Source organism: Delphinapterus leucas, chromosome 18 (assembly GCF_059928025.1).
Source record: "Delphinapterus leucas isolate spDelLeu-1000000601 "Yukka" chromosome 18, BTC_Dleu_Yukka2, whole genome shotgun sequence".
NCBI lineage: Eukaryota > Metazoa > Chordata > Mammalia > Artiodactyla > Monodontidae > Delphinapterus > Delphinapterus leucas.
Window position 1 is genome coordinate 10,696,031 of NC_143146.1, and position 27,810 is coordinate 10,723,840.

The following is a 27,810-nucleotide window of genomic DNA, read 5'->3' on the forward strand; positions in this document are numbered from 1 at the left end:
TCTAGCAAAACAAAGATCTATTATGTGAAATGGAAATGCCTATAACAAACAGAACCAAAAACACAGGCAAGCCAAAGGGATCTAATGGGGTCAAGTGATGCTGGCAGGTGAAGTGGTTGTGAGTCTTTAACTGGGAGGGTCATTTGGGGAGAACAGTAGAGACAGGCATGGTCAGCAGGCCTTACAGGTTCTTGCTTGATGTCCTGGGGACGTTTTCTTCCTGAGGGCCTGGCTGAGGAAGGGGTTTTCACCCAGCCGGGAAGTGCAATGCCACACAGGCTGGAACTTGACTCCAGGGTGATTCACATTGTCTCTGGAAATGGACTTCAGTGAAGCTCCCCTGGGTAGAAGCTAAAAGAGAAAAGGTTTCTCAGCCATCTTCATTCAAATTGGAGCAGAGAGGAATGGGTGGGTCACTTTGGCAAAGAAAAGGCCTAAAGTTTATGGAGTATGAACGTTTTACAAGAAGCAAGTAAAATCATGGTGGATAAAAGGACTTTGTTCAAATGCTGATGTTTGGTAGGCCTTTAAAAAGAATAAATAGGCTTTATTGATTTGCATGTGATAAAATATACCCATTTAATATTTCAAGTTTAATGAATGTTTATAAATGTATGTACTCATGGAACCATAATCAGATACGGAACATTTCCATCCACCCAGAAAGTACCTCATGCCCCTTTGCATCAGTTTTCTCTCCCCTGTGCCCAGCCCCCAGCAGTCGCAGCTCTGTTTTCTGTCGCTGTGATTTGCTTTTCCCAGAACGTCATTGGAATCATATGGCATGTGGTCTTATGTGTCTGGCTTCTTTCACTCAGCATATGCGTTTGAGATTTATGCATATTATTATATCTACATCCCTCAATTTATCTATGGATTCTCGTTTGTGGACATTTGGGTTGTTTCTAACTATTGCCTATTATGAATAGAACTGCTATAAACATTTAGGTATAGGTCTTTATGTGAATACATGAAATCATTTATGGCAGGTGTATTCCCAGGAGTGAGATTGCTAGGTTATACAGTAAATATATGTTTAACTTTTTTTTTTTTTTTTTTTTTTTTGCGGTACTTGGGCCTCTCACTGTTGTGGCCTCTCCCGTTGCGGAGCACAGGCTCCGGACGCGCAGGCTCAGCGGCCATGGCTCATGGGCCCAGCTGCTCCGCAGCATGTGGGATCCTCCCGGACCGGGGCACGAACCTGTGCCCCCTGCATCGGCAGGCGGACTCTCAACCACTGCGCCACCAGGGAAGCCCAAACTTTTAAGATCGTTTTCTAAAGTGGCTGCACCATTTTGCATTCCCAGAAGCCATGTTATAAGAGTTTCAGTTACCCTACATCCTTGCCACCAATACTTGATATTAGCAGTATTTTCAATTTTGCCCATTCTAGTAGGTGCATGATGGTATACTTTGTGGTTTTTATTTTCATTTCCCTAATGATGATGTTGAGCATCTTTTCGGGTGCTTACTTGAGATTCATGTATCGTTGGTAACGTGTCTGTTTAAATCTTTTGCCCATTTTTAATTGGGTTATTTTGCTTCTTCCTGAGTTTTAGGAGTTCTTTGTATATTCTGGATACAAGTCACTTATCAGATAGATAGTATTTGTTTTGCAGATGGTTTCTCCCAGTCTGTGTTTGCCTTTTCATGTACTCATGGGTACCTTTTGAGAGCAAACGTTTCTGATTTTGATGAAGTCCAGCTTATCCATGTTTTCTTTTTATTTACTTTTTGTTTCCTAATAAAAGGTTTTTCTTCTAGAATTTTAGCTCTTGCAATTGGATACATTTTGAGTTTATTTAAGTATATTTATGTGGTGTGAGATAAGAGTTGTAGTTCTTTTTTTTTTTTTTGTATATGGGTATCCTATTTTTCAGCACCATTTGTTTCAAAAACTGTCCATTCACCTTGAATTACCTTGGCACTTTTATCAGAAACAATTGGCCATACAAGTGTGGGTCTACCTCTGGACTCTATTCTGTGCCACTGATTTATTTTTACCAGTTATTTTTATTGAGATATAAATCACATACCATAAAATTCACCATATCAAAGTGTACAATTCATTGGTTTTTAGTATGTTCACAAGTTTGTGCAACCACCAGCACTGTCTAATTTTACATTTTCATCACCCCCTAAAGAATATTTCATTGATTTTTTTCCAGCTTTGTTGAGATATAACTGACATACAACATTTTATAAGTTTAAGGTATAATGTGTTGATCTGTTACACTTATATATTGCAATATGACTACCATCTTAGTATCAGCTAACACGTTTATCATGTCACTTAATTACATTTCTTTTTTGTGTTGACAACATTTAAGATCTACTCTCTCAACAACTTTCAAGTATATAATACAGCATTGTTAACTATATTCACAATGCTGTGTGTTACATCTCCAGAACTTATTTGTCTTCTAACTGGATATTTATATCCTTTGACCAACATCTCCCCATTTCCCCCAACCCCCCAGCCCCTGGTAACCACCATTCTACTCACTGTTTCTACAAGGTTGGCTTTTTAAAATTCCACATATAAGTGAGATCATACAGTATTTGTCTTTTCTCTGTCTGACTTATTTCACTTAGCATAAGGTCCTTAAGGTCCATGCATGTTGTTGCAAATGGCAGGATTTCCTTCTTTCTCATAGCTAAATAATATTACACACACACACACACACAAAACCTTCTTTATCTGTTCACCTGTTGACAGACACTTAGGTTGTTTCCATATCTTGGCTGTTGTGAAAAATGCTGCAATGAACATGGGAGTGCAGGTATTTCTTCGCTATCCTGTCTTCACTTCCTTTGCATATTTACCCAGAAGTGGAATTACTGGATCATACGGTAGTTCTATTTTTGACTTTTTGAGGAGGCTCCATATTGTTTTCCATAGTGGCTGAACCAATGTACATTCCTACCAACAGTGTACAAGGGTTCCCTTCTCTCCACATCCTCACTTGTTGTCTCTTCTTGATGATAGCCATTCTAACAGGTGTGAGGTGATATCTCATTATGGTTTTGATTTGCATTTCCCTGATGATTAGTGATGTTGAGCACCTTTTCATGTACCTGTTGGCCATCTGTATGCCTTTGGAAAAATGTCTGTTCAGTTCCTCTGCCCATTTAAAAATTGGATTTTTTTGTTGTTGAGTTGTATAAATTCTTTATATATTTTGGATATTAACCCCTTATCAGATATATAGTTTGCAAATATTTTCTCCCCTTCCGTAGGTTGCCTTTTCATTCTGTTGACTGTTTCTTTTGCTGTACAGAAGCTTTTTAGTTTGATGTAGTTTCACTTAACTGATTTTTGCTTTTGTTGCTTGTGCTTTTGGTGTCATATCTAAAAAATTGTTTCCAAGACCAGCGTCAAGGAGTTTTTTCCCTGTGTTTTCTTGTAGGAGTTTTACAGTTTTAGGTCTTACGTTTAAGTCTTTAATCCACTTCAAGTTGCTTTTTGTGAGTAGTGTAAGATAAGGGTCCAGTATTATTTTTCTGCTTGTGATTATCCAGTTTTCCTAACACCGTTTATTGAAGAGACTGTCCTTTCCCAGTTGTGTATTCTTGGCTCCCTGTCAATATTACTTGACCATATATGCTGGGATTTATTTCTGGGCTCTCAACTGTGTTCCATTCGTCTTTGTGCTTATTTTTATGCCACTACCATACTGTTTTAATTACTGTAGCTTTGTAGTATAGTTTGAAATCAGGCAGTGTGATGCCTCCAGTTTTGTTCTTCTTTCCCAGGACTGCTTCGACTAGGTGGGGTCTTTTGTGGTTCCATACAGGTTTTAGGATTTTTTTTTCTATTTCTGTGAAAAATGCCATTGGGATTTTGATAGGGATTCCATTGAATCTACACATAGCTTTGGGAACAGTGGACTCTTGTGATCCTGTGTATTTCTGTGGAATCAGTTATAATGTCTTTCATTTTATTTACTAGAGTCTTCTTTTTTTCTTAGTCCAGCTAAAGGTTTGTCAATTTTATCTTTTAGAAAAACAGGTTTTAACTTTTGTTGTTCTATTATTTTTCTGGTCTCTATTTTATTTATTTTTGCTCTGATCTTTGTTATTCCTATTTTCTTCCAACTTTGGGCTTAATTTGTTTTTCTTTTCCTCATTCCTTGAGGTGTAGAGTTAGTTGTTTGAGATCTTTCTTTTTTCTTACTTATCACTGTAAACTTAAAACTGCTTTTGCAGTATCCCATAGATTTTGGTATATTGTGTTTCCATTTTCATTTATTTGCTTGAAGATTTAAAATTTTTTTCTTGATTTCTTCTTTGACTAACTGGTTGTTCAAGAGTGTATTACTTAATTTCCACATATTTATAAATTTTTCCAGGTTTCCTCTTGTTGTTGCTTTCTAGTTTCATACCACTGTGGTCAGAAAAGATACTTGCTATGATTTCAATCTTCTTAAATTTGCTAAGACTTGTTTTGTGACCTAACATATAATCTATCCCAAAGAAAGTTCCATGTGTGCTTGAGAAGATCGTATATTCTGCCACTGTTGGATGGAATGTTCTGTATGTTTGTTAGGTCCATTTGGTCGAATCTGTGGTTCAAGTCCAATGCTTCCTTGTTGATTTTCTGTCTGCATGATCTATCCATTGATGAAAGTGAGGTATTGAAGTCACCTACTATTATTGTGGTTTTGTCTGTTTCACCATTCAGATCTGTTCCTATTTGCTTAACATATTTAAGTGCTCCCATGTTGGGTGCATAATATCTTTTTCCATCCCTTCACTTTGAGCTTATGTGTGTCCTTAAAGCTGAAGTGAATCTCTTGTAGGTGGCATATAGTTGGGTCTCGTTTTTTTTGTTTTGTTTTGTTTTTAATAAATTTATTTATTTATTTTTGGCTGCGTTGGGTCTTTGTTGCTGCACGCAGGCTTTCTCTAGTTGAGGCGAGCAGGGGCTACTCTTCGTTGTGGGCGGACTTCTCATTGAGGTGGCTTCTCTTGTTGTGGAGCACGGGCCCTAGGTGCACAGGCTTCAGTAGTTGTGGAGCACGGGTTTAGTTGCTCCGCGGCATGTGGGATCTTCCCAGACCAGGGCTCGAACCCGTGTCCCCTGCATTGGTAGGCCGATTCTTAACCACTGTGCCACCAGGGAAGTCTGGGTCTCGTTTTTTTAATCCCATCCAGGCACTTCATGTCTTTTGATTGGAAAATGCAATCTACATTTTAGGTAATTGTTGGTAGGTAAGCACTAACTAATGCCATCTTATTGTTTTCTGGCTGTTTTATAGTTCCCTTGTTTCTTTCTTCCTTTCTTGCTGCCTTTCTGTGGTGGTATGCTCCAATTCCTTTCTCTTTATATTTTGTGAATTTACTGTAGATTTTTGCTTGTGGTTACCATGGGACTCACATAAAACATCTTATAGATGTAACAGTCTATTAGTACTCTGCCATTTAACCTTTGTACCACAGTTAAGTGGTTAACACACCATATTACAGTATTAGAGTGTTCTAAATTGGGCTATGTATTTACTTTTACTAGTGTATTGTATATTTTCATGTGTTTTCATGCTACTGATTAGAGTCTGTTCGTTTCAGCTTGAAGAACTAAAGCATTTCTAGTACGGCAGGTCTAGTGATGAATTCTCTCAGCTTTTGGCTGTTTGGATAATTCCTTATTTTCCCTTCATTTCTTTTTTTTTTTTTTTAAGACTTTATTTATTTATTTATTTTAGGCTACGTTGGGTCTTTGCTGCTGCGTGCGGGCTTTCTCTAGTTGCAGTGAGCGAGGGCTACTCTTCGTTGCGGTGCACGTGCTTCTCATTGTGGTGGCTTCTCTTGTTGTGGAGCACGGGCTCTAGGCGCACAGGCTTCAGTAGTTGTGGTACACGGGCTCAGTAGTTGTGGCTCGCGGGCTCTAGAGCACAGACTCAGTAGTTGTGGCACACGAGCTTAGCTGCTCTGTGGCATGTGGGATCTTCCTGGACGAGGGCTCAAACCCATGTCCCCTGCATTGGCAGGCAGATTCTTAACCACTGCGCCACCAGGGAAGTCGTCTCTTCAATTCTGAAGGATAACTTTGCCAGATAGGGTATTCTTCATTGGCAGGTTTTTTTTTTTTTTTTTTTTTCCTTTCAGCACTTTGAATATATTATTCCACGCTCTCCTGGCTTGTAAGGTTTCTAATGAGAAATACATGATAGCTTAATTGGGTATTCCTTTATAGATTACAATCTTCAAAGTTCCTGTCTAACTCACAGATTCTTTCTTCTGTGTGGTCTATTCTGCTGTTGGTACTCTCTGTTGCAGTTTTCATTTCTTTCTTCGAGTTCTTCAGCTCCAGAATTTCTCTTTGGTTCTTTTTTATAATTTCTGTCTGTCTGTTAATCGTCTCATCTTGTTTGCATATTGTTTTTCTGATTTCAGTTTTTTGAATTGCCTTTCTGGGTTTTCTTGTAGCTCACGTTTCCTCAGAACAATTATTTTTCATTCTTTATTGAGTAAATTGTAGATCTCCATGTATTTGGATTCGGTTACTGGGAAATTATTGTGATCCTTTGGTGATGTCACATTTCCTTGATTTTTCATGTTCCTTAGAGTTTGTGTCCCTGTTTTCATATTTGGGGTAGCAGTCACCTCCTCCAGTCTTTCCTAACTGCCTTTCGGAGAGATGCTGAAGCTTCCTTACACCTTGTATGAATACACCTGCTCCACACCTCCCGCTTTCCTTTATGGCAGAATTCTTAGGCTTGTGTGTCTTCTCCTGATCTTACAACACACTAGGCTGGCTGTTGATAGCCTCTCGTTTTCACAAAATAGGTGCTGCAGCTCAAGTTTGTGTTTTCTCCCTAGCCTTCTACCACATCTCGCTCTCAGGAGCACGTAAAGGGAGCTAGCCTGAGAGTGGGAGGAGGTGTGAGTGAGGCACGTGGGGTGCTGGGGGTGCCCGCAGGCCAGTTGGGAGGATCCTTGAGTGAGGCTTCCCCAGGGCTTGTGGACAGGCTTCCTGATGGAGTCCATGATGTACACAGCAATTAATGACCCCCAAAAATCTAATTGGCTCTTCTTCCCATCTGCTCCCTGCCTCCAGTCATGGAGCCCCTGATTTAATACTCTGGATTCTGTGAGAGAGAAATGAGCCTCTTTGGCAGTGTCTCTACAGCTGGGGAAGCTGGGTGCTCACTCACCCTCTCCCTTTTCCCCAGGGGAGAAATCATGGGCCGAGAAGGTCTTGTTTAGCCATAAGTGTTCCACCTTGGGGAAGGGGTGATGCTGGCATAGTCAAGCTGTTCCTCTTACCTGACCAGTGTGTCCAAACACATTTTTTTCTGCTCTGGTGGAGTGCTGGGCCCTCTCCTCTGGAAACCAGTATTACACCAGGGCTCTCTCATCCGTGGGTGACTGCCCAGGTCAGTGTTCTCCAGGTGCTCTGAGATGGCGGCTGAGAGGGGCTGGAGCCACTCACAGGTTCCTGATGGTTCCACAGCCCCTGTTGCCTGATGTGCAGGTGGGCAAGACTCCACCTGAGTCCCTTGGCGAATGGCGCTGGATCCCACAGCTCCCACAGAGGTGCTTTTGTTTGCTAATTTTTGTTGTTGGCGGGGGGGGGGGGGGTGGACAAAATCGAGGGACATCATGTGACTCAGTACAATGTTGATCTTGACGTCTATAATTTCTCTAATTCCACAGTCTTCTATGTACAGCTCTATAGTAAATATTGAAATACAAGCCTTGTTCAGCTTTTTCAATATTGTTTTCGCTATTCTGTTTGCTACTTTGAGCTTTTATATACATTTTAGAATCAGCTCATCAATTTCTACCAAAAAAAACCCAACAAAAACCCCAGAACCTATTGTGACTTTCATTAAGATTATGTTGAATCTATAATTCAATTTGGGGAGAATTATCATTTTTACAGTATTGAGTTCTGATCCATGAAAACATGGTATATCTCTCCACTTGTTATATATTTAATTTCTCTCAACAATGTTTTAAATTTTTAGCTACAGGTCATGCACATATTTTGTTAATGTCCATAAGTATTTCAGATTTTTTGGTGCTATTGCAAATGATACTGGATTTTTAAATTTCAAGTTCCCACTTTTTAATATATTTTATATTTTAAAATATACTAGTTCTCTGGTAGTATACAGAAATACAGTTGATTTTCACATATGGATCTTGTAGCCTAAGACTGCTAAATTCACTTATTAGTTCAAGTAGCTTTTTTGTCAGTTTTTTAGGATTTTCTATACAATCATGTCAATTGCAAACAAAGATAGTTTTATTCCTTCCTCAAGTGTATGCCTTTTATTCTTTTCTTCTTTATTACCCTGGCTAGGCTGCAGTATCCCATGTTGAATAGAAGTAGGGAGAGTGGAATCACTGCCTTGTTTCCAGTCTGAAGGGGGAAGTGTTTGATTATGCACCATTAAAAAGGGTGTTAGCTGTAGGTTTTTCATAGGTGCTGTTTATCAGATTGAGGAAGTTCTATTCCTAGTTTGCTGGTAATTTTTATCATGAATTGTTGAATTTTGTCAAATAACTTGTCCTGCATCTATTGAGATCATTGTAAGGTCTTTCTGTTTGAATCTGTTAATATGGTGATTCATTGATTAGTTTTGAAATATTAAACTTAAATTCCTCGGATGAAACAGTCCTTGGTACTGATGTATCATCCTTTTTATATATTACTAGATTTGATTTGCTAATATTTATTTGTTCAGGACTTTTTTGCATTTATGTTCGTAAGAGGTATCTGGCCTGTAGTTTTCTTTTCTATGAATGTCTTTATTTGGTTTTGTTATCAGGGTAATATTGACCTCATAAAAGGAGTTGTGAAGTATTCCTTCCTCTTCTGTTCTCTGGAAAAGTTTATTTAATACTGGCATTATTTATTCCTTAAATGTTTGGTAGAATTCACCAGTGAAGTCATCTACCTCTCTGAGTAAAAGTTATAGAAAAGTTATAGTTACTTTAGTGAGGTTTGGTAGTTTGTGCCTTTAAAGGAATTTTTCCACTTTAAGTTGTTAAACTTACTGGTATAAAGTTGTTCACTGTATTCCCTTATTACCCTTTAATGTTTGTCGATGTCCTGTCTTTGATTTATGTTGGCAGTTCATATTTTCTCTCTTTTTTGGCAAGGGGCATAAAAATAGAGCAACTGGTACAGTGATTCTCATATATCTATCACCCGGAGTCAATAATGATCAACATTTTGCCACATATGCTTCATTAATCCTTTTTTTTTTACTTGAATATTTTATTTATTTATTTTTAAAAGATGCTTTATTTTTTTCGTTTGTTTTTGTTTTTTTGGCTGCATTGGGTCTTTGTTGTGGTGCGTGGGCTTTTCATTGCAGTGGCTTCTCTCTCTTGTTGTGGAGCATGGGCTCTAGGCACATGGGCTTCAGTAGTTGCAGCATGCGGGCTCAGTAGTTGCGGCACGCAGGCCCTAGAGCGCACAGGCTTCATTAGTTGTGGCGCATGGGCTCAGTAGTTGCGGTGTGCGGACTCTAGAGCGCAGGCTCAGTAGTTGTGGCATATGGGCTTAGTTGCTCCGTGGCAAGTGGGATCCTCCTGGACCAGGGATCCAGTCCGTGCCCACTCTGTTGGCAGGTGGATTCTTAACCCCTGCACCACCAGGCAAGTCCCTACTTGAAGTGTTTTAAAGTACTACACATTATGATATTTCACAACCCCCAGATACTTCCATATGCATCTCTTAAAAGTAAGCTTTTTTTTTTAATAGAACCATATGCCATTATCCATTCCTAAAAATATTAACTGTGATTCCTTGGTGTCATCTTTTACCTAGGCATATGCCTGTAGGATTTTCCTGATTGTCTCAGAAATGTCATTTTATAGTTGATATGTTCAAATCAGAATCCAGACAAAGTCCACACCTTACCCAGGGCTGTTATGTATCTTAGGTCTCTTAATCCAGGGCAAACCACCCTTACTTTTATTTTTATATTTTTTAAAATTTATTTTTATTAATTAATTTATTTATTTTGGCTGCGTTGGGTCTTCATTGCTGTGCACAGGCTTTTTCTGGTTGCGGCGAGCAGGGTCTACTCTTCATCGTGGTGTGTGGGCTTCTCGTTGCAGTGGCTTCTCTTGTTGTGGAGCGCACGGGCTCTAGACACGCGGGCGTCAGTAGTTGCGGCACGCGGGCTCAGTAGTTGTGGCTTGCAGCCCTGGAGCGCGGGCTTCAGTAGTTTTGGAGCACAGGCTTAGTTGCTCCGCGGCATGTGGGATCTTCCCGGACCAGGGATGGAACCCGTGTCCCCTGCATTGGCAGGCGGATTCTTAACCACTGCGCCACCAGGGAAGTCCCACCCTTACTTTCAAAAAAATTTCTTCCACAGAATGTTTCACATTCTGGGTTTATCTGTTTGCTTCCAGTTGATATCATTCCATGATAGGAGTTTCTTCAAGCTGAGAGTAACTGTGATATGCCTTGGAGCGTCTGTCCCCCTGGGGATCCTTCCTTAGCTCTTATGCCCTGGAGGGGTGTGGAGTAGGGGCACCTCCCATTTCACGGCCTGGGGAACATCTGCTTCTCCGTCCAGCTCAGGCCAGGCCACTTCTGTGAAGCCTGGGTCTCCCTCACCTCTGACCTCCACTAACTTACGTGTAGCACTTCATTATGTATCTTTGTCTTGTACGCTGTGGTTTCCTGTGTGTTTTAAGTCTTGTCCTTACAAATCTTTTCTCTGTTACTGTATGTGTTCTTTAAATGTAATGTAATATTTTATGAAAGCATAACACACATCAGAGAAGTGTAGAAATCAGATAGCTTGATGGATTTTCATAATTGGAGCACACCCATGCACCCAGCCCCTAGATCAGGTGTCCTCATGACCTTCCAGGCATCGCTTTCCTCCCAGCGGTAACCTCTGTCCTGATATCCAGCAGCAGAGATTAGTCGGGCTGTGATTTACCTCCGTGTAAATACAATCATGGGAGCTCCCTGGCAGTCCAGTGGTTAGGACTTGGCGGTTTCACTGCCACGGGCCTGGGTTCAATCCCTGGTCAGGGAACTAAGATCCCGCGAGCCTCACGGCACAGCCAAAAAAATTAATTCATTTTTTAAAAAAAGTAAATATATAATCACTCAGTATATGCTGTTTTTGTCTGACTCTCACTCAGCATTGCTTTGAGGTTTATGCGTGTTATACAGAACAACCTTGTCCGTTCTCATTGCTGTAGCGTTTTTCTCAGTTTACCGCTGTTCATTAGCCCACTTTACTGTTGAGGGACATTTAGGTAGCGTCTAGTTTTGGGCCATTCTAAATGGTGCTGATCGGAATATTCTCCCAAGTGTCTTTTTGGTGAACGTGCGTCCGCCTTTCTGCAGCACCTCCGCCTGGAGTGGAGCTGCCGGGTGGCTGGGTCCGCAGAGGCTTAGCTTTTATAGATGCCGCCAAATGGTCTTCCACTGCAGTTGCACTAGATCATTTTTTAAAACCCCAAATCTTGCCCTGTCACTTCGCAGGCTTACCTGCTGCCCTTCATTACCCCCATCACATGGAGTTGAAATCCAGAGCCCCAGCCTCCCTCCTTGGCCCCTTCTCCAGTGCTCCTGGCGCCCAGGGGTGCCCAGCTGTCCCCGCGACTCAGACCACCCCGACCCGTGCCTGCCTGTTGCCTGCATCTCCTGGAAGCCTCTGCTCTTCAGGCAGTGCTCTCCTTCAGGACGTGAGATGCCCTGCTTCCCCGTACATGTCTCCTCCCTCCTCCCCCACCCCCTGCCCACAGTTTGTCTTATAATCATCTTTTAGTGTATCTGCCTCCTCAGGCCACGGCTCCTTAAAAACAAGGGCTGTTTCGTTTATCATCGTGTTCCTGGCGCTTAGCACAATGCCTGGCCCAAGTAGTTGCTCAGAAACTACTGAATGAGTGGGTGAATGAATAACCTTCAACTAGCCTGGAAGTACTGAACGCTGGGCAGGTGACAGTAACAGAAACTTGGTGGCTGGTGGATCACTGCTTGCCTTACAAAAACTTTAAACCGGGCTTTGGTCTGTAAGCTGAACAGAGCAGGGCTTAAAGCACAGCCCCTCCCCCAGGAGTGACAGGTGGGGAGTCGCAGGCAGTTTATCATCTTTCACATTTCACAGCCGTCATTTGCTATGAACACCAACGAGAGCTTCAGTATTTCTGCCACTAAGAAATGGCAGCAATGTGTGTTTCTCCTAGTTGACCGCAGCATGTATTGGGAGGAGTTGTAGAGATTTTGGATTAAGCCTTGACTTTAAATCCAGGCCCTTCCATTTAATAGCTGTGCTGTTCTGGTTAAATAACTCTTCTGAGCTTCAGTTTCTACGTGTGAAATGGGACAATAATATGATCCTTGTGGGGCTGCGGGAGGATTGGCGAGTTCTCGGAGATCCGTCGACAGTCCCCATAACAACAAAGTTTCTTCCCTTCTCCCAGGGCAATAGGTGAAAATAACAAACTGCGCTTCAGCCAGTTTCTGCTGGGCTGTGTCTTCCCTGAAGATCTGGGCGGAGCTGGATTGCACTGGCATCTCTCCTTTTTCGTGGAGGAGAGGAGGGCTCAGCCTGCAGCTTGGGGAGAGAGCGGATAGGAGGACAGGGCCCCTCAGCTGCGGGGGGCGGGGGCCAGGCGGGTGCAGAGCTCGGTCTCAGGCCCCCAGGGGGACACCGGGCCGGGAAGCATCTCCTTTCCTCTTGGGTGCTAGCACCTGGGGAGGAGATGTAGCCCCCTGGGCAGTGTGGTCCCTGTGAGTTAGGGACCAGTGCTCTGGAGAATTGTCTTTAGTCCAAGATGGGTGAGCAGGAGGGGAGAGAGAAATTCCTTGACTCAAAAATAATTGAAATCATTATTGTATTGAAACAGTTTACATGGATTTTGAAGGATTAGCTCCCTGCTGCCTCTGCACCACACTGGACAGCAGAGTCCTGGTCCTGGTTCTTAGGGGCCCATTCAGAGGACCGGCAGAGTGTGCATTGTTTTTAGGGGCTTCAACTAGGACTTTGGTAACCCTTAGACAGTTTTGTGAAGCATGGCCCTCTGGAGGGGATTGCTTTTTTCCTCTTTTGGGAGGAATTCCTGAGATACCAGGGAAATCTAGTAATACCAGCACAGGAGAGAAGATACAGCTCATCCCACTGACCACGGGCTGGACCCACAACAGATGAGACCACTGATTTTCTTGCCCTTGGCTGACATTGCTTTGTTTGGGTTTTTTTTTCTTTTTTTAGGAAACTTTTTATTTACTTATTTTTGGCTGCATTGGGTCTTTGTTGCTGCACGCGGGCTTTCTCTAGTTGTGATGAGCGGGGGCTACTCTTCATTGTGGTGCATGGGCTTCTCATTGCAGTGGCTTCTCTTGTTGTGGGGCACAGGCTCTAGGTGCACGGGTTTCAGTAGTTGTGGTGCGTGGGCTCAGCAGTTGTGGCGCACGGGCTTACTTGCTCTGTGGCATGTGGGATCTTCCCAGACCAGGGCTCGAACCTGTGTCCCCTGCATTGGCAGGTGGATTCTTAACCAGGGAAGCCTGCTTTGTTTTTATGTAAGAAAGTTGTTTGGTAACTAAAATGCTCAGGCTATTCGATTAGGAAAATGGCTGAATAAGCCCAGTGGAGGTTCCCTGAGTCCTTCTCTTTATTATGATCGAAAGATCATGTAAACTTAATTTAAAAAAAGGAAAATCCCCATGATGAAAAACAGTTCTGTTGTTTTTGAAACAAGTTTGAAAAAGTGATTAAACTGAATGTAGCAGCGTCTCTTCTCTGATGACCACAGAGCGCTAACAAGGGATTTTTACATTTTAACTGGATATTGCTCTCCTAGGAGTGGACCGCGTGTTGTCTTTTAAGTGCTTTTCAGAAGCCAAGTATAGACCAAATTGGGATCCCAAATTGGGATCCGCCCCAAAACACCAGAGGCCGAGGTGTGTGAAACCGGGGAAGGCTGGTGTCGGCCTCCAGCGGTCCCAGTAGCTTTTAAGGTAGGTTTTTGCTTTGCTTGTTTGGGTGGGGATATAGTTTCTAAGAGGGTTGGATTTACTTGGTTTAGTGCATTCAGTTCCTTCAAAGCCCCAGTCACCCCAACAAAATATATTTTTCTGGGAATTCTGACTCAAAGTATTGACTTCCGTCAGCGAGCAGTGAGCTGCATGTTCAGGACTCATGGAAATGTGAGTAAATGGATCCACTTTATGTAAAGTATTTAAAAGCATGTTCAAACGGAATATTACTCAGCCATAAAAAGAAATGAAATTGAGTTATTTGTAGTGAGGTGGATGGACCTAGAGTCTGTCATACAGAGTGAAGTAAGTCAGAAAGAGAAAAACAAATATCGTATGCTAACACATATGTATGGAATCTGGAAAAAAAATGGTTCTGAAGAACCTAGGGGCAGGACAGGAATAAAGATGCAGACGTAGAGAATGGACTTGAGGACACGGGGAGGGGGAAGGGTAAGCTGGGATGAAGTGAGAGGGTGGCATGGACATATATACACTACCAAATGTAAAACAGATAGCTAGAGGGAAGCAGCTGCATAGCACAGGGAGATCAGCTCGGTGCTTTGTGACCACCTAGAGGGGTGGGATAGGGAGGGTGGGAGGGAGACGCAAGAGGAAGGAGGTATGGGTTCGAATATATGTATACGTATGGCTGATTCACTGTGTTCTACAGCAGAAACTAACACACCACTGTAAAGCAATTATACTCCAATAAAAGTGTTAGAAAAATAAATAAAAAATAAAAGCATGTTCAGCAACATGGCCTTAAGTTCCTCCCTTTTTACTTTTAATTCAGAGTTTTAACTTCTCTCTCAGCTGGTTTAGTTGAATTTTACTTGGGTTAGAAAAGCACTGAAAGGATTTGAATGCTTTGGGAACACTTAATTAATCAAAAAACCCATCAGGCTTAATTTTGAGTTCTGTGTTTTCATTTTTTAAAAGGCTTCTTTTTAAAAAAGTCTTTAAAACTGGAGTTAATATGTGTGTGTGGGGAGTGGTTCCTCCTTCAGGCACTCTGAGGAAGGCGTTGGCTTTTCTAGGTTCGCACTCCTCTTGGCCACCTGACTGCCTTTAGGTAGCCAACATCTTGTTGGAGAACTTAAGCTGGTTTTTAATAATAATCTTAGCAAAAGGTAATTCTGAAGGTGAATCTGTTATCGCTACCGCAAGCATCGAGTCCTGGATTCCAGAGCCCCTGGAAATGGAGTTCGGGTTGTTCCTGATTTGCTGGGGCCGGCAGTGCCGACCAGCTGGGGCCCCTGTGCTGGTGGTTTCTGAGCGGTGCTCGGGGTTCCCTTTGTAGTGGAGGTGCTGTCTCCCGGGGTTTGGGGTTTGACGTTTGACGTCTTGCAGTCGTTTTTGGCGGTCATCTGCCAGAGCCTTCCCAACTAATTCATTCTGTCCTACAGCGTTGGCCACTGGCTGTCTCTCAATGGTAGCCGAGCTCCTGTTGCCCACATCTCCCACCACCTGCTGTGGCCTTGCCCCCTTGGCCTGGGTGAGGTTGGCAGTGCCTGGCTTTGACCTTTGATCCCTCTTGTTCCTCCAAAGCTATGAAATATTACATTAAATACAGGGGGCCTAGCCTAGCCAGGGCCTTACCTGCACTTGTAACTATTTTATTCACTTTCGGGTAGGCCTGACTTCTAAAATGGTTATCTAGGAGTTGTTGAAATGGGTGTATTTCTCTTCTTTTTAGGACATTTTGTTAGCCAACGACCTAGGAGGGAATGGCTTTGTGTGATATTTTCTAATTGTTCTTCTGTGTTGCTTCTAACTAAAGTTGCGTTCCCAAACTCCCATTTCTCACCTAGGAAAGCAAAAGAGTCAAAAATCATTTTAAGTTCACATTTCAGCCTTAAAATGTTTCTGAAAGACGAAACCTTTTAAATTGTCCACCAATGGGTTGTCATTCCCGTTCCCTCCACTGCTTTCTGCCTGAGTTGTCTTCAAGAGGAAAAAAAAGATCTTTGGGGGGCATACAACGTAGGGTGGGAGTCACCTGCCTTCACCCAGACCTGCTGGCCCTTCCGGTGCCCTGCAGAGGGGGTGGGGCTGGGGGCAGACCTAGATTCCTGGCTCTTCCCCGTTGACTTGCTCCAGGCAGAGTAAACATGCTTTGAGCAACTGCCAGCAAGCAAGTTAAAAGCTGCTCCTCTAGCGGGCCTGCAAAAAACATTCTAAAAGGCAAAGCATTTGCTGCATTTCCTAGGGGGCAACTGTGGGAAGTCTCTGCTTGGTCAGCAGCCAGTGCAGACGGGCCCTGGGTGGCTAATGACAGCTGGCGAGGCCCGATCTTAGTCCCATTCCCCGCCCCTCGGAGGCCCCTGCGTCCTGGGCCACACCTAGGACTTCTCTACCTTTCCACTGCCCTCCTTCCAGGAACCCAGGTAACAGTCACAGAGAAGTCTGTCTTGTTTCATTGTATGTTGGGTTCCAGAAAATAATTGAGTTTAAGGGAGGCCACTACAAAGCTGTTTTAGAAATACTTTGGAAATACTCAGATGATGGTGGAAATCGAAATGAAAGATGTTAAGTTTTTGCTGATTAGGGATTGTGAAGTGTGTTGAACTCAGATAAAAATGTAAACTGGTAATAATTACGGAGTGAATAGCCCACGGATTGCCTTCTTTCCATGATCCCATTTAATCTTTTTTTTTAGCTCAACTTTCCTTGATGTGTGATTTACAAAGAAAACTCACATTAAGTACAGATGGATGATTCTGACAAATGTATACGCCCATGGAACTACTGTCCTAATAGAGATAAGAAATCCCCCAACCCCATACTGGCTGGTCCGAGTACTGTCCCTAGAGGTTGGTTTTGCAGCTTCTGGATGAAGCTTTTGTCGGGCATGGATGTTTACTGCTGCTCCCAGGAAGGCTGGGAGGCAATGCCTGGCCCTGAGTCATAGTCCGAGTCCAGAGCACTTCACCCTCCCTAGCCCTTGCATCCGTGTCTGGGCATCTGAAGGAAGTGCTGGTGGAGCCACAGGACTGAATGTGACATCCATCGATTTTGCACCCTGAGCAGTATCTGAACCTGTGGTTTTTGTGATAGAGAAATTGAGAGATTCCAAACAGGCTGAAGGCCTGTGGGACCTCTTTGGGAATCTGGACTGAGAGGGAAATCCCTTGGTTTACTGCAGCAAGTATTTATTAAGTGGCTACTGCATGCACTGAACTGTGCTGGCTGACGTGGAAGATGTGAAATGAAGTTTAGGCCCCCCACCCTTGAGGAGCTTTGTGGTTCCAAGAAACAGTTTAGAAAGAATGGTTCCAGGCAAGACAAAGTGCAAAATGAAAATGCGGGGTCCCTTGTTCAGAAGGCAGGAGAAGGTACTGTTAAAGTTCCTAAAATAGGCAGCCTTTTCCTTTCTTCAGTCTCTCTTGACTTGTCACGGTGTTTTTCAGTTGCTATTTTATTATTTCTTCTTATTATTTATTTATATCTTATTTAATTATATATTATTTTACTATTTATTGTTATACTGCATTCTCAGCCTTGAGTTTTTCATTTATCTTTATGTTGCGCAACTTCAATTTTAAGTTTAAATGCAAACATAGGAACACTTAACTCATATGTATGACAGTATTTTGTAACTTGTGCACGCCTATGTACTTTATTCTTACCAGAACTGGAAGCTCTGCTCAAAACTGTCTCAACTGTATTGATTTCCCTTCTTGACATGTGCCAACTCTACCAACACTGTCCGCCTTCGGCGCCTGGTGCTGGAGCAGAGACTGCGGACGGGAACCCGGGGGCTCTGGGGGTCGCCCTTGCCCCCCGTGTGTGTCTCGTGTGTGTGGCTGGCCTGTTGGGAGAGGCACCCAAGGAAGGAAGGAGAGGGTAGAGTTTCTGGCCTGCTGGTGTTTCTGTGAACGCCGTTGTTGCGTCCTTCCTGCGTTCAGAGCCGGTTCTGCTTGGAATGGAAAGGTGGCCTCTCCCGGCTGCGCCAGGTGTCGATGTAGCTCGCGCCTCGGCCTCGCTGAGTCTCGCTGATCCCACCGGTTGTGGGTCCGCCGGGATCCTGTGCTTCTGGGTCGTGGGGGACACGGTGAGCCGCTGGGGCTGCACGGACCTCCTCTGCTGGCTAGTAGGCGCTCGAGCCCTCATCACTTACGCAACACACGTCCAGATACGATTGCTAACTGTCCTGGGATAGGGACCGCTTCTGGGTGCACATTCCCCGGGCAGGCTACCCTGGTGTGTGCTCCGCGCTTGCGGAACACCTGCGGGCACCTTAGGGACGAGGATGGAAATGGAACCTGGTGGGGGGCGTTCCCGGGCCATGGCTGCCGGGGGCCCTTCGGGGGCTGGGAGCTGTTCCTGTTCTGCGCCTGCGCAGGAGGCAGGAGAGGACACCTCCTCCTGGAGCTGGCGGAGCCCCTGCAGGGCAGAGAGGGGCGTGAAAGCAGGTCTTCAGCCTGGCCATCTGTGTACATCGCGTTTCATCTCCTAGTTTCCCCGTCTGTAAACTGGACAGCGGTGGGGAGTGAGGCGATCTCGCTTTGAGTGTTAGCGTAAGCGAAGCATCTAGCATCTAACACGGTAAAAATGCTCTCAGTCCTGGGGGTGGCATTATTCATATTTTCCCCTCTGAGCCTGAAGCCGCGCCCACTGGGAAGGTGGGCTCTTGGTGATGAGGACTGTTCCGGGGGTCCGACTCGCCAGGACACGAGCGGTGCTCCCCCGGCCGCGCCTCCCGGTGCCTGGGAGCCCGCCGCGGGCAGCGCCTCCGCTGCAGCCGCCCGCTCCGCATCCCACCGTCCCCTGCGGCCCTTTCCCGACGGCGCCAGGCCCGTCCAGCTGCTCCTGACGGACCTCAGAGTGCGCCTGGCGGCGGCCGACCATCACATCTCCCTAGTGGTCGCTGTATGTTTAAAAGATGGCAACACAGTGGCCTTTAAAATGGTGTGGCATTAAAAGTTTTCTTTTTCTTCTAAGAATTTCTGTCGTGGGCAAAGCGTAAAAGCCCGCGGGACGGTTGCCAGGCAGCACTCGGAGGCCCCGTGGGGCATCAGGACCGGGACGCGCCGCTTGTCCTCACGGACCCGCGAAGGCTCGGAGTCTGGGGAGACTGCGAGTGTGGACCCAGCCTCTGGATTTCAGAGGCACTGCGTCGCCCGGGCTGCTGGGCTCACGTCAGAAGGGTGTCCTGCCATACACGTTTCCCGGGTCCCCAGCGGGGCGGTGGGCAGGAAGCCCTGGCAGCTGTTGCAAAGAAGTGCGAGGGGGGAGCATCAAAGCGGCCGCAGGACGCGCGGCCTCCCTGGCAACGCCCGGCCCGGGAGAGGCTGACCGAGCTCCAGGGCAGAGGTCGAGGCGGCTTGTTTTTTCACCTGTTTCCTACAGCCCTAGAAACCTCTGAAGAATGACCGTGTACTATAGCAGACACTCAGGCGTCTCTCCGGGGACAGGAACGTTACAGTAGGAAGGGGCAGCAGTTCCTATACAAGGAGAAACGAGCACACATCACACGTGCCTTTTACCGACGTTCGGCAGCCCTGAGTAACGTCGGCTGAGGCCATGCCCGGGGCTGTGGCCACACGAGGCCCGGGGCAGCACGTGGCTTCGCTGAAGCTGGTCCTCGCTGTGACAAGGGCCATCACAGGTTCGGTGGGAGTCAACTTTGACACACAATGTTGAACGAGTAAAGCTACTTATACAGCAGGCAGGCGGGGAGGCAGAGATGTGGGGCTGCTGGGCCTCCAGACAGGGGCGAGTGGCAGAGCTGTAACTTGGTGCGACCGAAGCCGGTCGTTTCACCTGTCTTTTCTAGCACAGTCTGACCTCTACAGCGGGCAGGCAGTGTTCACGGCTTAAGGATTTATCACTTAGAGAAAACAGTAAAATCTGTGTCATCATTTCCAGCTGTCTAGCATTTCCTCCTGTCATTAAATATTAATACAGGATGAATATTTTTGTGGAGACACCTTTTTTCATTTTTAAAGGTTGTTTTCACGATAGAAGCTGGTGTCCATTTAAATCCTTTGGCAGCTGGTATGTGTGTGTGTTTCTAAATATGGTCCCAGTGTGTGCAATAGTTAATTTGTAAACTAGCAGATTAAACTCTAAAATTAAGTCCTGCCTTTTACACTCTTGCCACCAGGTGGCTAAGAAAAAATATTAAGCAGGAAAACCCCAATAATTATGCGAAGGACTCATAATGACTTTCAATTTCTGCTTCAGCGATGAAATATGAAACTCTAGATGGACTGTGTTTCAGTAAGAAAACTGCTGAATAAGTGACAGAGGCATTTCAAGCAGTGCCAGGCCAGATGGACATTTCCATGAGTGTTTTTGTTTTCTTAAATATTGACAATGTTAAACTAACCAAATTTTGCTGAAATAAAACTTCTTGAGACTCTCTCTGAGCCTCTTCCACCTCTGGGCTGACCCCTGGATGTCCACATTATTCCTAACTAGTTGGGTTTGAGACAAGGGTTCAGCTTTTGGGCTTTAAGACTCCCAAGGGGAGGGTGACTCCCAAGGGGAGGGTGACTAAGTCCTGATCACAGCAGGGCCTCCCAATCAGGAAAGTTGCTTGCAAAGGCATTGCTTGAGTTCATTTAGAATCAGTTCTAAAACCCAAAAGTAAAATGCATCAAGTTGAATGTTAATATATCTTGTATGTCTCTTCCATAGAGTCTTTTATTAATGATATTATAGGGAAATCTGTGCATGGGGGGTGGTGACATAATAGGGTGGAAACGCCTTTAGGCTTTCTCTTCATGGAATGCACCTATTAAAGACAGCACCATGTGGCAGAAACTGTACCCCCCCCCCCATCCCACGTTGCTACAGCATCTTGAGATGGTGGATCTTGTCCAGTGAATTCAAAACCCAGTTTTGAATACAAAAACCAGTTTCCTCGCCGGTGCTCATATGGCCACTCAACTTCTGTGCTTTCCACTTTGCGCTCCAGTTATCTAATTTATTAACTTTGACAAGTAACCTCTTGGTTGTACATGATTTTATTCACAATTCATTTTTCTGACTCAAAGTGAACATGAGTGCCTTAATCCTCTAATGGGAATTAATTGCTTGTTTCAGTGCTTAACTCTGATCCTTTCTCAGTCCCCACAGGGATGAGGCTCTTCCTGAAGGATCTGTGTTTGTTCAAAACACAATCAGAAAGGTAATGATGTTTTTCTTGTGAAAGGAGCCAGAAATGCAGAATATTAGTTTTCTATTACATAAGTAGTATTCTCAAACTAATATTATAAAGGATAAAATTCAGTAGATAAAATGTAGAAAACTATAATTTGATCATTCTATGAGGCTACATTATTTCCTAGAAAAGTTTAAATTTTTATTGCCAGGTTTTTGGGTTTTTTTTAATGGAAATAAGCTATCTTTGGAAGAAAGTTACTGAACTGATTTTCTACAGAGTTGGAATCAACACCCTGTGGCTTAACCGTGATCATTTCTATGTAATATCAATCACCTGCCCAGGTATTTGCTTTGGCTCTGAAAAATGAAGGCCACAACTAATGCTTGATACGGCTTGATTCCCTCTCCCATTTATTATGTAGAATGTTCTTTTCTGTTTTATTTATAAGGGGATTCCTTGAGAAGAATATAAGCTAGTAGATATATATAAGATCTTTATAAAGGAAGGAGTTGGGGTGGAGAACTTAGGCGGGAACAGGGTCAAGGGGAAAAGGGAATTAATTAACCTTCATCGGGTCCTGAGGCCTGGCCCACAGTTGGCAGTCAGTAGTGATTAGCTCTTAGGGAGGCAGGATGAATGCAGTTTTAAAGAACAGGCATAGAAGTTCAGAGAGTTTAAATAACGTTCCTAGAGACCCACAGTTGTTTGTTAGGTGGTGGAGGTGGGAATTTGATTCAGGCCTGTCATTGTACCACAGTGTCCTTCTTCTTTACACTTACCATGTGTGCACTGTGCCCTTTAATGGCCATCCAGCCCAATGATGTTCCCTGCAGGGGCTGGCCTGACCTGACCATCAGTGTCCTAGAACAGGCCTACCTGGGAGCATCTACTTCACATTAAAGCAGAGATGCAAGTGCTCCTGATGGGCACTCTTCAGGTTGCTCTGGAAAAGCCCAAATGGCTCACCTACAGCTGTTTCTATCCTTTATTTATTGAATCAAGTACTTGCATTTTATTCAAGACTCCAACCATAACCCACTGCCGTGGAAGGAACTACTACATGGCAGGAGGAGAATGGGGTGGAAGACAGACTGTAATGTATGAGCCTCAGAAGGTAGCATTCTCTTCTGCAGCGGCAGTGCTGCCCTCTCGTAGCCTGGCCCAGAGGTGTGTGTCAGGAGGGGCCCAGTGTGTTTGTTTCTGGCCTGAGTGAATCACAGGCGTATTTTGAGTTAGCCCTGGCTGTGGTCTGAGCGGATCTGGCCAATGCAATAGTCTTTTCACATATTCTGATGGCTGTGACCTTCACAGCAGCCCTTGGAAATCAGCTGAACACGACGTACAAGGAACAGGAGTATAGGGCGATAAGGAACGTGAAAAAGAAAAACTAAACCCAAAGCTAGCAGAGGAAGGAAATAATACAGATGAATCAATGAAACGAGGAGTTGATTTTCTTAAAAGAGCAACAAACTTTTTAACTAGATTAACTAAGAAAAAAGAGAAGATGCAAATAACTAAAATCAAAAATGAAAGCAAGAACATTAAAACCCATTTTACAAAAATATAAAGGATTGTAAGAGAATACTGTGAACAATTGTATGGCAACAAATTGGTAACCTAAATGAAATGGATAAATTCCTAGAAACACATACTAAGACTGAATCATGATGAAATCGAAAATCTGAACAGACCTATAACTAGTAAGAAGATTGACTCAGTAATCAAAAGTCTCTCCACAATGAAAATTCCAGAACCAGATGGCTTCACTGGTGAAGTCTACCAAACATGTAAAGAGAATCAGCATGAGTTCTCCTCAAACTCTTCCCAAAAATTTAAAAGGAGGGAAACACTTCCAAACTCATTCAGTGAGGCCAGCACAACTCTGATAACTGAAGCCAGAAGACGACACTATAAGAAAAGTACAGACTAATATCTCTGACAAAGATTGATGCAAAAATTCTAAACAAAATACTAGCAAAGAGAATTCAATAATACATTAAAAGGATTATATACCATGACCAAGGGGGATTTATTCTTGGAATGCAAGGATGGTTCAACATATGAAAATCAGTCAATATAGTACACTACTGCTTTTTTTTTTTTTTGCAGTACACGGGCCTCTCACTGCTGTGGCCTCTCCTGCTGTGGAACACAGGCTCCGGACGTGTAGGCCCAGCAGCCATGGCTCACGGGCCCAGCCACTCCACAGCATGTGGGATCCTCCCAGACCGGGGCATGAACCTGTGTCCCCTGCATCAGCAGGCAGACTCTCAACCACTGCGCCCCCAGGGAAGCCCTATAGTACACTACTTTAACAGAATGAAGGAAAAAAAAAAAACTATCATCTCAATTGATACAGAAAATCATTTGACAAGATTCAACACCACTTCATGGTAAAACACTTAAACTAGGAATAGAAGGAAATTACCTCAGCCTAATAAAGGCTGTATATGACAAGCCCATAGCTAACATCACACTTAATGGTGAAAAAGCTTTATAGATAGGGGTGTTTGCTACCACTTTTATTCAATATAGTGATAAAAATTATTATAGTGATAAAAGTTATACATGGACAATCAGGCAAGAAAAAGTAATAAAAGACATCCAAGTTGGAAAGGAAGAAGTAGGATTCTGTCTGTTCACATGATCTTATGTAAAAAATCCTAACATTTCTACAAGAAAACTATTAAAACTAGTAAATGAATTCAGCAAAGTTGCAGGGTACAAAATCAGTGTACAAAAATCAGTTGCATTTCAATACATTAATGATGAACAATCCAAAAAAAGTTTTTTAAACAATTCCACTTACAATAACATCAAAAAGAATAAAATACTTAGGAAACTTAACCAAGGAGATGAAAGACTTGTACACTGAAAACTACAAAACATTGTTGAAATTAAATAGAAAGACCTCTTCATGGATTGGAAGACTTAATATTGTTAGGATGTCAGTACCACCTAAACAGATTTAATGCTATTCTTGTCAAAATTCCCAATAGTGTTTTTCTTTCAGGAAAAAAAAAACAAAACCCATCCTGAAATTCATACGGAATTTCAAGGGACCCCAAGTGAGCAGAGCAATCTTGAGGAAAAAATAAAAAACAATAAAGTTGGAGGTCTCATATGTCCTGATTTTAAAACATACTGCAAAGCTACAGCAATCAAAACAGCATGATATTGACATTAAGACAGATATGTAGATCAATTGAACACAATAGAGAATGCAGAAATAACCCAGAAATAAATCCTTAGATATATGGTCAAATGATTTTTGACAAAGGTGGAAAGACCAACAGGGAACAGATGGTCTTTTCAATAACTGGAACACTAGATATTTATATGCAAAAGAATGAAGTTGGGCCCTTACTTTACACTGTATACAAAGATTAACTCAACATGGATAAAAGTGCTCAACATAAGAGCTAAAACTATAAAATTCTTAGGAGAAGACACAGGGCAAAAGCTTCATGACACTGGGCTTGGCAAGGGTTTCTTGGATATGACACCAGAATGACAGGCAATAAAAGCAAGAATTGGGTGACGTCAAAATTTAAAACTTCTGTGCAGCAAAAAACACAACAGAGTAAAAAGGTGACCTCAGCCTATGAAATGGGAGAAAATATTTGCAAATCATATATCTAATAAGAGGTTAATATCCAAAAGATACAGAGAACTCCAGTAACTCAACAAAGAAAAAAAGTCTGATTAAAAAACAGGCACCAGGGCTTCCCTGGTGGTGCAGTGGTTAAGAATCCTCCTCCCAATGCAGGGGACATGAGTTCTAGCCCCGGTCAGGGAACTAGATCCCACATGCATGCCACAACTAAGAGTTTGCATGCCACAGCTAAGGAGCCAGTGAGCCGCAACTGAAGGAGCCGGCGAGCCGCAACTAAGGAGCCCTGCCTGCTGCAACTAAGACCCAGCACAACCAAAATAAATAAAACAACAACAAAAGGAAAAACAGGCAAAGGACTTGAAGAGACATTTCTCCAAAGAAGATATGCAATGGCCAACATGAAAAGATGTTCAACATCACTGATCATTACAGAAATGCAAATTAAGACTCACAATGAAACAAAATGAAAAGACAGCCCACAGCATGGGAGAAAATATTTGCAAACGAAGTGACCAACAAGGGAATTAATCTCCAAAATATACAACAGCTTGGGCTTCCCTGGTGGCGCAGTGGTTGAGGGTCCGCCTGCCGATGCAGGGGACATGGGTTCGTGCCCCGGTCCAGGAGGATCCCACATGCCGTGGAGCAGCTGTGCCCGTGGGCCATGGCCGCTGGGCCTGCGCGTCTGGAGCCTGTTGCTCCGCAGTGGGAGAGGCCACAGCGGTGAAAGGCCCGTGTACCACAAAACAACAACAACAACAAAAAATACAACAGCTCATGCAGCTCAATATCAAAAAAACAAACCACCCAATCAAAAAATGGGCAGAAGACCTAAATAGACACTCAAAAGGAGACATACACGTGGCCAAAAAGCACATGAAATGATGCTCAACGTCGGTAATCACAGAAATGCAAATCAACACTATTATGGGGTACCACCTCACACAGGTCAGAATGTCCATCATCAAAAAGTCTACAAATAAATGCTGGAGAGGGTGTAGAGAAAAGGGAACCCCCCTTACACTGTTGGCAGGAATGTAAATTGGTAGAACCACTATGGAGAACAGTATGGAGGTTCCTTAAAAGCTAAAAATAGAGTTACCATATGATCCAGCAATCCCACTCCTGGGCATATATCCAAAGAAAACCATAATTCGAAAAGATCCATGCACCCCAGTGTTCACTGCAGCACTATTTACAATAGGCAGGACATGGAAGCAACCTGAATGCCCATCGACAGATGAATGGATAAAAAGATGTGGCACACATATACAATGGAATATTACTCAGCCATAAAAAAGAACGAAATAATGCCATTTGCAGCAACATGGATGGACCAAGAGATGATCATACTCAGTGAAGTAAATCAGAAAGAGAAAGACATATATAATATCACTCATGTGGACTCTCATTTAAAAAAATGATACAAATGAACTTATTTACAAAACAGAAAAAGACTCACAGATTTCAAAAACATTATGGTTACCAAGGGGAAACATGGGGGGGGGGTAAATTAGGAGTTCGGGATTAACATACACTACTATATATAAAATAGATAACCAACAAGGACCTACTGTATAGCACAGGGAACTGTCCTCAATATTCTGTAATAACCAATATGGGTAAAGAATCTGAAAAAGAATGAATATATGAATATGTATAACTGAATCACTTTGCTATACACCTGAAACTAACAACACTGTTAATCAACTATACTCCAATAAAAAAATTTAAAAAAACCCACAGTGAAATACCACCCCACACCCTTTAGGATGGCCACCATAAAAAAAGAGAGAGAGAGAAGGGAGGAAGGGAGGAAATAAGTACCAGTGGGGATGTGGAGAAATTGGAACCCTTGTGCACTGTAGGTGGGAGTGTAAACTGGCCGTCACCAGCCTCTCTGGTCCCCAGAGTTGCTACATTACTGGCTTTCTCTTGGCGACACACTCCCGTCACCGGTACCCTAGTGAACTCTTCTCACCACCCGTCTAAGCAAGCAGCTCCTGAGGCACTGCTGCTTCCTGTCCCACGTCGAGCCTCCAGAAGGACACAGTGGCCGAGCCGGGGGCCCCGTGAGGGAAGGCCCAGTGGTGCAGTGGTGCGAGGAACAGGCTCCTTTATCCCCGCTCTGTCCCTAAAGGCCACTCCCCGTGACCCATGAAGACAACAGATGGGAGAGGGCAATGAGATTCTGGAAGATAGATAGATGAGCGCTGGCTGACTCAGCAGCCTCGAGACACCGGAAACCTAAATCCCTGCTGGGGAGCCCGCCAGCAGCACCCTGGATGCCAGGGAAGCTCCCACTGCCGCCCTGTAGTCGTGTGAGGGCGGGGTGAGGGGTGGAAAAGGAGGAGGGGGCCGTCTGAGCAGGAAGCAGAGACCCCGACCGTCCCTCTGCCCAGCAGGGCAAGGGTGGGTTACTGTCGGGAGAGGCTTAGCGGGAAGTCTGGTGTCGGGAGGACCAGGCCCAGCCGAGGGTGCAGGCGAGAGGCACCCTAAAGAAAGATGGGGAGGGAGAGGAGTCCACATTCCTGTGGATTCCATTATCCAGCCCTCACGCCAGGCCGGCCAGTCGACAGGCTCCCCCTCACACACAGCTTCCTGCATGGTGTCCCACTTTCCACATGAAAGGCCAGCCAAGGATACTGAGATGCTTGAAGAAAACCTCTTAAAGAAACATAAAACAAGGAGAAGAGAGGAATTTAGGAGAAGTAGAGGCAATACCAGGAAAGATAAAAACTTAAAACCCCTCCAAATTCATGATGAGGAGAGATGGGATTATGCTGAGAAAGAACTGGATGCTAACGAAATGAGGGAACAGGAAAAAGATCTTGGAAATAAATATGGTGGCAAAAATATTTTTCAAAATAATAGAAGTGCTGGAAGATAATAGACTACAAAAAGAAAATTGGGAGATTAATCCAGGATATGCAACATCTGAGTTCTGGAGACCCAGAAAGAGAAAGGAAGGAGAGGGAAGAAAATTCCTAAGACCCAAGATAATGAGTCTTCAGATGGAAGTTTCTGGCACAATGAATGAAAAAATCCCACATGGAGACTCCTTATTATAGAACCTCACAATCCAAGGGCGAAAAGAAGCCCCTAGGA

At 43.8% G+C, this 27,810-nt stretch overlaps 1 protein-coding gene and 1 pseudogene across 4 annotated transcripts in view; one reads left to right on the top strand and one right to left on the bottom strand.

Annotated features, from left to right (window-relative positions):
* GGACT (gamma-glutamylamine cyclotransferase) overlaps positions 1 to 27,810 on the top strand; it is a 46,530-nt gene that overhangs the window by 14,841 nt on the left and 3,879 nt on the right. For 2 of the 3 annotated variants that reach the window (XM_022576834.2, XM_022576833.3), the window contains exon 3: positions 21,050 to 21,110. The exons of the other annotated variant lie outside the window; for it this stretch is intronic. In XM_022576834.2, the coding sequence (XP_022432542.1) occupies positions 21,061 to 21,110 (50 nt within the window). In that variant the 5' untranslated portion in view covers positions 21,050 to 21,060. The remainder of the gene's footprint in view (positions 1 to 21,049; positions 21,111 to 27,810) is intronic. 3 annotated transcript variants of the gene reach the window in all.
* LOC115803253 (uncharacterized) overlaps positions 1 to 27,810 on the bottom strand; it is a 32,544-nt pseudogene continuing 4,734 nt past the window's right edge. Inside the window, exon 2 of the transcript XR_016388642.1 lies at positions 1 to 27,810. This exon is cut by the window's right edge and continues 4,385 nt beyond it. The product of XR_016388642.1 is annotated as an uncharacterized LOC115803253 (transcript).